We start from the raw sequence: 14,814 nt of genomic DNA on the forward strand, positions 1-14,814 counted from the left end.
GGATCTAGGGATATAAAGCCTTTGCTTTCATGGAATTTACGTCATTATTGAATATTATTAGTAATTACTTTTTATAATAACATAGTCATCAGAAAAGAAAAATCCTTAAAGATTTTAGACATCCAGATTTAAATTTTTGTGTTTAAAATGAATGTCCGGGGACTTCCCTGGCAGTCCAGTGGCTGGAAATCCATGCTTCCACTGTAGGGGGCGCGGGTTTGATCCCTGGTTGGGGAACTTAAGATCCCACATGCTGTGCGGTGTGGCCAAAAAAAAAGAAATGTCCATTCTTTCCTTAATCTATTGGATTTCCTAATTTTTATGGCATTTTTATGCCAAGTTATCTTGCCCATTTTTAAAGCATTGTTAAGGATGATTTTAGTTGGCTGAGTAGGACTGAAGTTAGCCTAAAATAGAACGTACTTAATAATGATTAAGGTAGTAATGCAAGAAATTTAAGAAATATACTTAGTGATTAACTGTGTTCACTAACTAGTTAGAAGTATTTTTATAATTAACCCTCCCTTTCTACACACGTAAAAAATCATCAGTATAGACCTCATCATCCTCATTGACTGAAATAAATTTTAGTGTATACAGTTTACGCTTTTTTCAAGGATTAGTCAATATTACTTTGGAGACATTTATTATAGTGATTTCTTAATTATTGAAATTGTTCCTCTGATAAGGGAAGCTTGGTATATTGTGGATAAAAATATAATCACTGTAATTTTTGCCAAGGAAAAATGAGTTGAACATCCTGCTGTAGTTTCAGATCCTCTTTTCAGTTTTGAAGATTGAGGGTTCTTTCATGACACCACTTAGTATAGCTTTTAATTATTGTTGTCTGTTCTAGCTCGTCTTTTTTCATGCCTTGATCACATGAGAGAGGTACTTGGAGATGCTGTGCCAGATGACATATTGATTGAAGCAGTTCTGAAGAACAAGTTTGATGTGCAAAAGGCTTTGTCAGTGGTTCTGGAGCAAGATAAAATGCAGAATTTGAAGGTCAAGAGTGAGGGAGCAATATCTACAGGAAAGATAGCAAAAGGTATGCTTTTACTTGTTCTCTTTTAGTTTTACAGTTAATGCTTTGAAAGAGGCTTTGATTTGATTGAGCTGTTAAGAAAAATGCATGAAAATTTTGCATGTTATAATAATTCTTAATTATTATCAATTGATTTTACAGTTTGTGAATTTTTAAGCTCAATGGCTGCGTTCCCTTCACTCTGTTAAAGCCTGTTTTTTTATTTCCCTGCTTGTTCTTGTAACTAACAGAATATAAGGGAAATAAAATTAGATAACAGCAAGACAGAACACTTTTTGCTTTTAATTATTGGTTTTTTTTTTAACTTTAGTGGGTTAGGAGATAGAAATTAATAGCCAGACAATGTCAAAAAAATCCCTTTATGGTTATAACATTTTATGAATATAATTTAGTTTTATTTAAATATCCTAAGTATTATAATTCTACCACTCTTTCATTTCATAGCCAGATCTTTAATTTTAAATTTTAGTATTTGGGGTTAAATTTAGAACTTAGTCCACAAGAGAAGGTAACCAATTATATTAATTGGTATGATGCCTGTCAGGAGGAGCATGGTGATTTGTTAACTGGGTTGATATTTCTCATAACCTAAAGAGTAGATTTTTGCCATAGCGAAATTGTATGCAGTCTGTTACTATGAAATAAGGGTCATGTTTATGTAAATTAAAAATTTTTTTATTTTGGTGGGGGGTGGGATGCACTTTTAACTGGCCAATAATATGAGAATGAGTCTGTAATGTGTCATCTATATTAATAGTTTATCCCAGATCACAGTAGAAATTATAGGGTATTATTTGTTTGCATGTTTTTAATACATTAACAATACAGAAGATGAACCTAGTTCTTTCCATTGGTTTTTTAAATGTTTTGAATTTGAGACAATCCTGACTATAAGTATCTTAAAACCTCACATTTATAAAATTTGTGAAAATTAGAACATTGACTAACTTGGTAATTACCTTTGTATATATCAGTGAACAAAGTATGAAGGTCACTTAAGATGGTTAAAGGAAGGTAAAATCCTTTTTTTTTTTTTTAGACTGTTCACTTTTTATTAAATAATGATCGTGTCACTTTATTCATGCCATAATCAAAAGAAACATTTAGTAATTAAATGCCTCATTTCATGTTTCCTTTTGGTTGCTGTGACTGTCTTCTGCATATGTGAACCTATTCATCTGAAAATTAATGGCTCTTGTAAGGTAAGGAGTCTTATTATCTTCCTCTGAAGTTTCAGCTGATAATGTACAAAGCTCTTGTCCTCAATCTGCAAACCATTTGGATTGCAGTAGCAAACCCTTTGATTTTTCTGGCCCAGTAGCGAAATATGGATTATATCATAATTCTTCGGTTGTACCAAGTCACTATTTACTCCATAAAAAAAAGAAACTTGACAGACCTAAAAGTGAAAAGAAACTAGAATCATGTAAGTTAACAAAAGAGCTGTCACTAGCTGACCTAATTGATGATATGCCAAGAGATTCTTGTAAAAGTCAGCCATCAGTCAGATTATCATCCACAGATAGTCTGGAGAGTCTACTTTCAAAGAGTCTAGATGCTGATTTGTTAAGACCTCATGCATCTGAATGTATTTCCAAAGATGATTCTGCATTCAAAGGAATACCAGATTTAAAATCCTTAATGATAAAGAGCACAACACCTAATAACTCTTTATTTAGTCAAAATAATTCAGTACCTGATTTGCAAAACATTCCAGTACAAAACAGTTTAGGAAGTTTAAATAATCCTTTGCTCTTAACTAGCTCATTGGAAAATATGGCTGTTGGTAATTTAAATGCTAGTAAAATGACTGAAGTTGGAAGTGTTTCTTCAGTTGAACAAAGCACCAAGAATTGCATATTAAAAAATGACAACTTGCAGTTTTCCCAATGTGAAAGTCCATCCTTAGCTGAACTGTTTCAGGAGCACAAAGAGAACAATCCGAGCCAGTGCTTTACTTTATCTGATCTTTGTAACCAACCATCTGCCAGTTTCACAGATCTAACTTTGGGATCCTTTCCCTTGTCACAACTAGCAAATCGGTATCAGTCTTCGACTGGAATATCAGAATTAACAGGATCTCTGTCATCTTTGGCGTTTTGTAAAGCTTCTCCAACAAGAGACCTTGAGAATTTGTCACTTTCTGATTTGATTGCAGAAACAATTGATATAGACAACTCTCAGATTAAGAAAGATTCCTGTATGCTCAGTTTATGTGAAATGAGGTCACCTGGAATAGATTCTAATATCGATCTTAGTGTCCTCATAAAAGCCCCAGATTTTGTTCCAAAACCTGTAGTAGACCAATCAGTTGCTCCAATACCAGGAACTAAAGTTCTAAGTTCAAAATTAGGGAAAAGTTCCAATTCTTCTGAGGATAATAAGAAAAACAGTAAAGGCTCTCTGACTAGGAAACCACCTTTTTCTGTCTCTTGGACCAAGGCCCTTGCTGCCAGACCTTCAGCTTTTGCTGCAACACTGTGTCTTCGTTACCCATTGAAAAGCTGCAAGCGACGCACCCTTAACCTCTATAAGACTTTTCTTTATAGTAGACAAGTTCAAGACGTAAAGGACAAAGAAATAAGTCCTCTTATAGCAATAACACCATTTGACTTCAAATCAGCATCTCCTGATGACACTGTGAAAGCTAATCAAAAGAAAGCTTTTACTAGAGAATAGTAACAAAAGGAAAACTTAATAACTGTTGTAGAGCTTTTTCTTTTAATTTAAAGTCTTTATAGGATTACTTTATATTATGGGATTTAAGTTGTGATTTTTGTATTAAAATTGTCTTAAGTCAGTTGATAACTTCAGTTGATATGTACTTTTGCACTGAAATATTTTTTTTTACTCTGTCTTCTTTTAGTGATAATTGGCTTTAAGTTGATAGCCTACAATGGGTGTATGTTTACAAAGTGCTTATGGAAACTTGATATTGTGAAATCAAACCGCAGCTGTTTTTGTTTAAAGCATTCAGCTTTATAAGTTTTTACGATGAGATATTTTCTTTTATAAAATAATTTTGTGCTTTGCTCTTAAATGAAAATGCCACCACTTGGGATCATTACAGTTTAGTGATGAAGATTTTTCTTATGATATGTGGCACGGCATAGCTGAGACTGTATTATATTTTAAAATATTAGTGAAATCATTCCCAGTTTCATTATTTTTCTGCAGGTGAGTACTAAAACTTTTCTATTAGAAAATCTTAAAATTTCTGACTTTTAATAGTACTGTGGAGGTTGTTGAAATACATTTTTCATGATAAATGAAAATCCTTTTAAGGGACCATGTACATATTAAAGATGGATTAATACATAAATTATTTTTATACATTTTCAAAACCATTTGTCCTAAATGAACACTTTAAAATAAATATATATGAAGTCTTTTCAAGTATGGTTGCATGTTCTTTGAATAGATAATCTTATCAGATCTCTGTCACTTTTTTTACTGTAAGTAATGAAATGTGGAGTTTTCCTCTTTGCTACTGACAGCTTTATGTGCTATAATGACAAAGTTTCAGCAACGGCAGGCCAAATAAGAGCTCTTCTAGTCAGTAGAACAAGTACGTAATTCATCCCTTAAAGCAGTCATCCTTAACTAGCAGTCAGAATCACTGGGGGAGTTTTTATCAAAACACAGGTACTGTGGTTTCACTCCAGATATGGTGAAATCAGTCTCTGAGGGATGACACTTGGGAATGTGTATTTTCAAAATGGTCCCCAGTTGATTCTGATGGGTTACTTCTACTTGAGAACCGCTGCCTTAAAGAAATCAGTAGAATGAAAGAAATTACTAATGCTAAGGATAACATTGGCCAACTTGAATTTTTAATTTGAATTTTCCAGTAATTAGGAATACCAAGGAATATTGCTAATTAGGAATTTAGGGTCTTTTGCCTAAGAAGATGCTGTTTTTATATTATTAGTTATTTCTTGCAGGAAAAAATATATAAAATGTTATTTCTTAATGAGAATAAAATAGCTATATTTTCCCAGTAAAGAAATATTTTTCTCTCACAGCTACTTTACTATGCATTTGATAATTTTTTTTGTTTCTTGTTTATTTTCAGAATGACATTCCAATCTTTTTAGTTGTATATGATGTTTTTATATCCAGTGTTTTGGTGGGAAAGCTTAAGCCAGCCTATGCCTTCATTGTTCTTGACCAAACACTTTCTTGTGATGTCTTCAGTTTTTGTTTTTAATTGCAGATTTCAGTGCATATCATACTGATGCTTAGATAATATAAATCGCAAGTTATATTTTATACTTGATTTTAAAGTTTGAATTACTCCAACTGCTGATTTTGTTTTTCTAGTCTTGAACCTTAATCAAACATTTTAGTAATTTTGAACTATTAATCTATGACTCATCAACTAGGTTATATAGTGTAGGCAGTCTCCAGTTTAGAAGTGAATTGTATTCTAAGTGTTTGTTTGGAACTGACAATAATTCCTGATAGATTAAATGCTACACAAGTCGTCCCTTTGCTCATGAATCCACAAATACTTGTTTAATCCATATTGAAGTTGAACAGTGTTACTGTTATATTACCTTCTTTTATAACAAACTAATTTTCAAGTGGAAATATACTTTTTAAGCCATATAGCAGATCTTGTAGAGTGAACTAGATCTCCCTTTGTTGGCTGATAAGGATTGTACTACTATTTATGAGATTTTTTTTTTTAGGGGAAAAAGTTTCTGTATTACAGGGTGATAGGGAAGGTAACAATTTTTAAATGTCTCCCTATTTCCGTTTTCACGGCTACTGGTCTGTCAGGCATGTATCTGACATGCACTTGCCCTGTTGACTGAGATCTCTGAGATTCAGAGACTGGAACCAAGAAGACCCATTGTCCCTTCTACCTTGGCCATTGGCCCTTGGTAGACAAGTGCCTGCTTGTTCACGGATACATTCCTAGTGACAGCAGTTGTTTGCACTAAGTGCATATTCTGCACCAGCTGCTGTTTATTGACTGACTGCTGTCTTGGTAGCTCAGGTATGCTAAGTTTTTTTGGTTTATTTTCCAGTTCAAATACCAGTTTTGAAGTGCAAAGCCATTTTTATTTGCATTATGATCAAGTGCATTGATAGTTTAGGAATATAAATAATGTAATTATCTTCTAAATGATATAAAATACAAAAGACATTTAAAATGACCATTTTTCCTCTTCACTTTTTTTGGTTTTTAAAAGAGCTGGTGTTCATAGATGTTTTTCCCTCTTGCATGCTAAAGTCTTTAGTTGACTTTTTTGGTTATGGTTTTTCTTACCATTAATTGCCAAGAACCAGGGTTTCACTTCTGTACAGAATATTTTGCTTAACTTTTCTTTCTTAATTGTTATATCTTTTTCCTATTTCCTAGTTATTGAACTGGTATTCTAACTTCTTTTCCTCCCTTTAGCTTTGAATCTTTCTTTCTTAAACTTTTCTTTCACCTTTTTTTTCTCATGTAAATAGTAATAACCATTTCCAGTGTGTTATATTTAATTTTTAGTAGTCAGTGGGAGGTCATAGAACTAATTGTCATACCAAGGATAAAACTAGTCCAGTGCTTTTCTATATGTGGACCATTGCAAATAAACAAGTACACAGTTTATATATTGAGGAAGAACTATGTATCAGGTTTCTGTTTTGTGTTCACACAAGTGTATATTTACTTGTAAAGTCAGTTTTGTAGTAACCTAGAAATTGTTTTCTATTACTTTTATAAACAAAGGTAATGCTGACTAGACGGGGTTATTCATATGAATTTCTTTAGTAGTTTTCTTTTATAATTATATAAGGCTCAGTGTAGGCAGTTGTATATTGTAATTTTAATTTCTAGGGTGTAAAAGACTTGTTACATTTTGAGAGTATATATACATTTTTGTAAAAGCTATGTTGAAATAAATTATAATTCAGAGGTTTTCTAAAATCAGGTGTGAAAACATCACAATTTATCCATTAGGATTTTTTATATAGGCTTGATATTTCAGAGTTGTATTTTAATAATTTATGGTGAAGGTTTCTGTAAACAAATTGAAAAACAAGCTACGTGGTTGTGAAGACTTCCTTTGAAGATATTTGTCATTTAGAATTCTTGTTTTCCAAAAGGTAGAATTTTATGTTTTTACTTTTTAGGACTCACATAGAAACATTATTAAAGTATAGAATATGGTGACATGGGTAATATTGCAAAGATGGCAGTGGAAAGTAAAAGAATTGATAAAACTACACATTTCTGATGTTGACATGCCTGGTTTATATGACTTAAAGGAAAGTGTCATTTTAGTTATAGGACATGTCCTGAGATGAACAAAGATCTGATTCTCAAATGGGAGGGGAAAATGGGTACTTAAACATATAATTATATTTATTACAGTGTGTGTAGCATGCATGACGTTACACTCTCCAAAGCTGACATCTTTGTCTTCCTGATCCAAGCTGCCACCTCCTCCTCTGTTTCCTGTCTTTATAAGCAATATCACCATCTTCCAGCTGCTTAAGCCAGAAACCTAGTTAGCACCATCCTTGATTTCTCTCCCTCATTTACTTCTTATAGCTGATTACCAGTCCTATTATTTCTGCTTTACGAATAAGGAAATATATGTGTGTAGATATATAGTTGATTGTTGTTATTTGTGGTAGTTATGTTTTATAAAGTCATAAATTAGTGAACGAAATATGGGAACATTGACTTGGTGAATACGGAACCATTGTTCCTACAAGAAACACAGGGTTAGGTTCCTGTGATCCTCTGGTCAGAACATTTTTGTCAGCCAAGCAATACATAACCTTGTTTTATGTATGTTTAAAGACACTTTATTTAATATATATTATTTATATATTATTGGTTAATTGACATTGAACTCACAGCCAGTAGCACTATAACTTAATGCCTAAACAGAGTGTTATCTAACATGCATCTTTTATTCGTAAGGCATATTGCAGCTGCCTTGTGCTTAGGAACGCTAAACAGTGCTTCAGACTACTCTTGGGGACCATTTTAAACAGCAAAATTACCAGCTAACAGCTCAATGTGAAAAATGTGGCAATAAAGAGGTCATGGAAAGGGCACTTGCTTATAGTATGAGAGCTGAAACAAGAAGGCAGAATGTCACCTTGTTTGACCTCAGCTGGGACCGTGCCTGTTGGGCTACTCAAATTTTGTCCTGCTCTGCATTTGTCCACAAGAGACTGCAAAATTGTCGAAAGTAATGATTTTTAGTGAGTAGTTGAATTCATGAATATGGAATCCTAAAATGAGGATTGATTGTACATTTTTTGACCCACTACTCTTTGGTGTTGTTGCTACTTTTTCTCTTATAGGCTATTAGCTTTGGGCAGAATTACTAAAATATTTAACTGGCTTCTGTACTTCTCAGTTAATTTTCTCCAAAACAGTTTCTGCAATACAGCCAGAGTAACTTTTCTAAAATGTAGCTCTAATTTTCTGTTCCCCTATATAAACCCTTTATTTTATAAGACCTTTTATCAACTGGTTTCGCTTTGTGTAACCCACTACCCAAATCCACCCAACAACACCTACCTGAGTTTCCTCTGCTTCTGTAGTACTTTGCCCTTCCCCCTCCATTTCTCCTCCTGGCAATTAGCTCTTGAGGTTGTAGTTTATATTCACTTTACTCCTAATCCTGAGATAGGGGAACCTTCATATGTACCCATAATTCACTGTATTCCTTTTTATTACCACCCCATATAAAATCATAACCCCCCCATACATATAGTTCCCTTCCTTTGTAACCCTGCTTTATTGTTCCTCACAACCCTTACATCTGACATTCCGTGTGTGTACACAGTTTTTATCTGTCTCCCTACTGCTCCCCGGTCTCCCCCCACCCTCCCACGCAATTTCTACGAATGTAGGGTTTTTATGTGTTTATTGCTATATTCCCAGCTTAGAATACGTCTGGCACATAAATGTAGGAAAGGATTTAAAGTAAAAAGTAAGTCCCACTCTTAAATACTGTCCCACATCTTGTTCCCTAGAGGAAGCTGTAAAACAAATCTGAAAAAAAAAATTCTTTTATATTCTTCTAGACACTATTTGCATGTTACACATATCAAATATATATATATACATTACACAAACAGGAAGATTACTAAACACTTCAGTGTCTATATCACTTAGCAAAGTATATTGCAGATCTTTCCTTACCAGTGTATAGAGATCAATCTCACTCTTTTTAAAAGCTGTGTAGAATTCCATAATATGTTTGTACATTAAACAGCCCCTGTTGATAAACATTTTAACTTGCTATCACTAATGATCCCAAAATGAACATCCTATGTTTCTAGAAATTGAATTTCTATGCCAATAAGTATATACTTTAAAATTTTTGATAAATACTGCCTAATTGTCCTTAATAGCGGCTGTGCTAATTTCCTTCCCACAAGTTTGCGAGTGTTTTTGTTCAGATTCTCACAGATAGGATTATTACTCTTTTTGGTGTTATTTTCTAATAATTGGAAAATATTTTTTTCATTTATTTATATGTCTTTAATGAGTGAGGCTGGCTGCTTTCTCACATATTTAAATCTATTTGTATTTCTCTTCCTTAGAACTACCTATTCCTAATCTTCACCCATTTTTCTGCTAGCTATCTTTCATAATGATTTATAGGAATATATATGTGTGTGTGTGTATTTAATATATTCAATTTTTATATTTAAATTCTAAGAAAATCCTGTTGTTATATGCATGGCATATACTTTTTCTTACTTTCAGTTTGTCATCTTTTAGATCATTATTTATAAGACAAATTGTTGATTTTTTTATATTCAAATTTACTAATGTTTTATGGGCTTTTGTTTGAAAGTTCTACTTTACTACAAGATAATTTAAAAAAATTATTTGTTTCTTATATGTTTGACAGTTTCTCTCTCTCTTTTTTAAATTTTTTTAAACATTTGAGTGTTTAGTCTAGCTGCTATTAGGGGATAAGGTAGAAATAGAGTTTTTCTGCCAACATCTTTTCTTTTTTGATGGCTGGATTTGTCACAGTTACCTTTTGTTGTATTACACATCCTTTTTCTTTTTTAACTTGCTCAGAAATGCCATCTTTGACATATGCTAAATTCTTCTCTCTCCATCTGTCTTGTCTGTTTTGGGACTCTGTACTATTCCATTTCTTTGTCTTGTTCTATGCCAGTATCAAATTTTTAATTACTGTAGCTTTTTATTACTATTAGTTTTAAAATATTTTATAGGCTGTCTTCTTTTTTTTTCTCCTTTTTCATAGTTTTCCTGAATTACCTCACGTGGCTCTTTTTCCCACATGAGCTTTAGAAACAACTTATCAAATTACTGAAAAAAATCTAGTTCTAATTTTTATTGGGCTGTTTAATGTTATCAAAAGATCTTTGGAGAAAAAAATAAACCATTTTCATAGATGTAGAAGGCTTTAGCATTACACTATTAGACAGTAAACATTACATTATTTAAATAGGTTTTCTAGTATTGGTCTACACTGGAACATTCCTAATTGGTCTTGGTGGATTATTCTTTTAATGGGATGGATTTTATTTGAAAATATTTTATTTAAAATTGTTCTATCCATAAAATTAATTTACAGTTGTGTGTATGTGTGTGTGTGTGTGTGTGTGTGTGTGTGTTGTCAGGTTTTGGTTTCTCGTGGTTTTATAGAGAGCTTAGAAAGTTTTCTCGTATCCTTAAATAATTTGAAGAGCATTGAAATTATTTGTTTTATGTTAGGAATTATCTTTCTCAATATTCTAAGGTCAGTTTTGGAAGCTTTAATTTTCTGAGAAAACTATCCATTTCATCCAGGTTGACAAATGTATTTGTTTAGCATTGTAACAAACATTGTCTTACTATTATTTTAGATTCTTCTATACTGTGGTTAAATCTCCATTCTTATTTTAAATATTGTTTTCTTTCCTCTACTTTCCCCCTCTGCCCGCTTTTTTTCCTCTTGAGTTTTACCTTGTAATTTATTTTTCTTCCCCAAAGATGGGCTCCTAAATTGGTAATTAGTTCTACTAGTTTTAATTCATTAGTTTGTGAGTTTATGACCTAATCTCTTCTATTTTTAATTTTCTACCTTTCTGAGTAGAACATTTAATTTAAATACATTAAAATTTTTTACCCTAAAAATTAATATTAATTTTTGAAATTTCAAACACAAATAATAATATAACAAACACTCATGAACCCACCATTTAGTTTCAACAGAAGGTAACATTTGCCACACATACTTGTGATATCTCTCTCTCTCTCTCTCTGTTCTAAGAAATAAATTGTTAGATTAGAATCCAAGTTCTACCCTTTCCTTGTTCCTCCCCACTCCCTTGAAGTTGATATGCGTTGTTCCTATTTTCTCTTGCTTAACTTTTGTCTCTGTAGTTATTGTTTTTCTTATGAATACTGTGTTTGCTGTAGCATATGGGTTCTTTTAGAGTTACTGTTATTTTGTGCGTAATCCACAATTTAATTTTGATTTCCTTTTTAAGCCAAGAACCTAATTATTCTTTTATTTTTTAAAATTTTTATTGGGATATCATTGTTTTGGAATGTTGTGTTTCTACTGTACAGCGAAGCAGAGTTCCCTGTGCTATATGGCAGGTTCTCATTAGTTATCTATTTTATACATATTAGTGTATATATGTCAGTCCCAGTCTCCCAATTCATCCCACCACCCCCTCCCCTCGCTTTTCCCCCTTTCCCCCCTGGTGTCCATACGTTTGTTCTCTACATCTGTGTCTCTATTTCTGCCTTGCAAACTGGTTCATCTGTACCATTTTTCTAGATTCCACATATATGCGTTAATATACGACATTTGTTTTTCTCTTTCTGACTTACTTCACTCTGTATGACAGTCTCTAGGTCCAGCCACGTCTCTACAAATGACCCAATTTCGTTCCTTTTAATGGCTGAGTAATATTCCATTGTATATATGTACCACATCTTCTTTATCCATTCGTCTGTTGATGGACATTTAGGTTGCTTACTGTATTTACTGTAACATATGGGTTCTTTTAGAGTTAACTATTATTTTCTGCATAATCCACAATTTAATTTTGATTTTCCTTTTGAGCCAAGAATCTTTTTTTTTTTTTAAATCCCAGGTTATGGTGTGATTTTTGTTTACAGTTTTTGTTATGATTACTGGTTTCATTATACTGTTATCAGAGAATGTGGTCTGTACCTTTTACTCTTTGAAGTTTATTGAGTTTTTCTTTGTGGTCGAATGTAGTTTTATAATGATTTCATAGGCCTCTGTCAAGTATACGAATTCTGTCTTAAGAAACCAATATATGATATATTTCTGTTACTTTTTAAATTTTTGTGGAGTTCAGTATTCTTACTTAAATTCTGTTTCCTTGATTGGCTATAGGCAGAGAGGTAAGTTAAAATATATCTTATTGCATAAACATTTTGCCCTGTACATTTTGATATAAGATACCTGATCTTTCTGTGGATTTGAAATTTTCATTAATATAAAGTTCCTGATTTGCTTGTTTTATGCCTTTTGCCTTAAATTCAGTTTGTTTAACATTAATATCATGTTTGCTGCTTTCTCTAAGTTTTATTTGTCCATTCTTTTGCTTTCAGTGTTTTGAGTCACTTTGGTTTAGGTGCATTTTCTATATTTGTGTGTAATTTGGTTTGTCAGAGACAGATAGTTTTTTCCCATTTATGGCATTGATAAGATAGATGTAATACCTTCTGTCACTTAAAAAATATGTTGTTGTCTTTTATATTTATGTATTTTAATATATGGTCTATGTTTGTTTTGACTTTGTATATACCCTTTGATAACCTGGAAATATTGTAGTTTATCTTTTTGTTTGTTTGTTTGTTTTTTAATTTATTTTTTTTTGGCTGCATTGGGTCTTCGTTGCTGTGCGCAGGCTTTCTCTAGTTGTGGCGAGGGGGGGCTACTCTTCGTTGCGGTGTGCGGGCTTAGTTGCTCCACGGCATGTGGGATCTTCCCGGACCAGGACTTGAACCAGTGTCCCCTGTATTGGCAGGCAGATTCTTAACCACTGTGCCACGAGGGAAGTCCCTATCTTTATAATATAATAACATGTTACCATTTAAAAATTTTGCCAACTTTAAACAGTATGTATGTGTTGATCTCTCATGAAGGATGAAGAAATTAACACACTTATACTTCACCTCCTCTTTATTTCTCGTAATTTTTGTTAATATTTTAAGTTCTTAGGGAAAGTATTTACCTTTACACCTTTTATAATATATTTAAACTCTTATTAACTGAATTAACTTTAAACAGTTTTTTAATGAGTCCTGGCTTTAAAAGTTGAGCTCATCAGAGTTATACTTTTTCATACTTGACCTCTTCTCTCCCTTTATCTCCTAATCGTTTTAGTCATTATATACATAGTGCCAAGATTTATAGCATTTTCTTAGATTCTGTACTCAAAATTTCCTTAGTTTTAAACCAACCATAGTTATCTTAAAATTGATTGGATTCTCATGATTAGGCCTCTGTTTATCTCTTGTTCGACTTTGACATCTTTTCCACCTCTCACCTTCCCCTACCCCCAAAATATACATGTTTGAAATATTTCCCAAATCATTGAATGTATGAAAATGATTCTGTGACCTGCATCTGCATTATAAATAATAGTTCTTGGTTCCTCTTTCTTTCCTGGAAGGCTTTGCAGATATTGCTGTGTCATTTTCTATTATTATATGTTGCTAGCTAGCCCATTCCACTGCTTCTAGTGTGGCTTTTTTTATTTCTGTAAGTAGTTTTTTTTTTTTAATCTGTATTTCTTGTGAGCTCTGCTGGCTTACTTTTCAACTTTTTCTTCTGTTGTTTTTATCATCTTTTCTTTTATCGTGTGTGTGTGCTATGTTCTTTGGGAAAAGTGGGATAGAAACATCTTTACTTTGTCTCTTTAACTGGATATATCTTTCTGGCAGCACTTGATTAGATTAAATGCCCCTATCAACTGTGAAACTAGATTAATTTGAGAGGCTTGTGAATAATTTCTTTCTGGGTGTGTGATATGACAGACCTTGTTCCAAAGGTTTAGATACTTAGGTATAATAATTCTACTGTCCATATCAACATGACTTTAAAATGACATACCACTGAACAGTCTAGGAGAAAGTTTCTTTTATTACACTTACTTGGAAAATTTTTCAATATTTTTAGAATTTTGAATGAGAACTTAATATCTGTGTGAAAATTAACCTTTTATCTTATAATAAGTTGGAACTCTTTAATTTCTAAAATGATGTATTAAATGTTTATGTGTCTCCTTAACTTAGATAACGCTTTAGTTCATTTTATTAACATATATAATATTGAAAGTAACCATTATAGCAAATACAAATGACCTTAGCATGGGTTATCGTATAATTTTGTTACACATTCATATGGGTGAACTGCTGAAAGAGTGTATATTTAGGGGGTAAAATCATGGGACAATCTGTTTTCTGTTGGTATTTTCCTTGCCACCTTAAACCTGCCAAGGGCAGGGGGATTCATTGCCAAAACTGTAAAACTAAGTAACATAGACTCTTGGGTTTTTTTCCACAAAAGATCCAGCAGTTGAGATACACATAGTATTATTGTTTGAAAGGAAAATTCTGGGCAGAAAAATCTTACAAGTTATGGTTTAAAATTTTATGATTAGAAGAGAAACTTGGAAGAGAAATAGTTTTCGACAAAATGGATATTACTGTGTGAAATGAGGTTTAACTCTTGATTGCTATTGCGTCTTTTTCTAATGTTGGGTTTATTTTGATTCTTTTAGAAAAATTG

General features: G+C 32.5%; 1 protein-coding gene across 4 annotated transcripts in view; it reads left to right on the top strand.

Annotated features, from left to right (window-relative positions):
- Window positions 1-14,814, top strand: part of HBS1L (HBS1 like translational GTPase) — an 83,585-nt gene that overhangs the window by 14,179 nt on the left and 54,592 nt on the right. For 2 of the 4 annotated variants that reach the window (XM_068551134.1, XM_068551135.1), the window contains exon 4: window positions 857-1,051. In XM_068551134.1, coding sequence (XP_068407235.1) covers window positions 857-1,051 — 195 coding nt within the window. Of the gene's footprint in view, window positions 1-856; window positions 1,052-2,255; window positions 2,479-14,814 lie in introns of those variants that run through there. The other 2 variants (XM_068551137.1, XM_068551136.1) reach the window with 2 other exon arrangements.

The sequence above is a fragment of the Eschrichtius robustus genome, chromosome 9 (assembly GCF_028021215.1).
Source record: "Eschrichtius robustus isolate mEscRob2 chromosome 9, mEscRob2.pri, whole genome shotgun sequence".
Lineage (NCBI taxonomy): Eukaryota > Metazoa > Chordata > Mammalia > Artiodactyla > Eschrichtiidae > Eschrichtius > Eschrichtius robustus.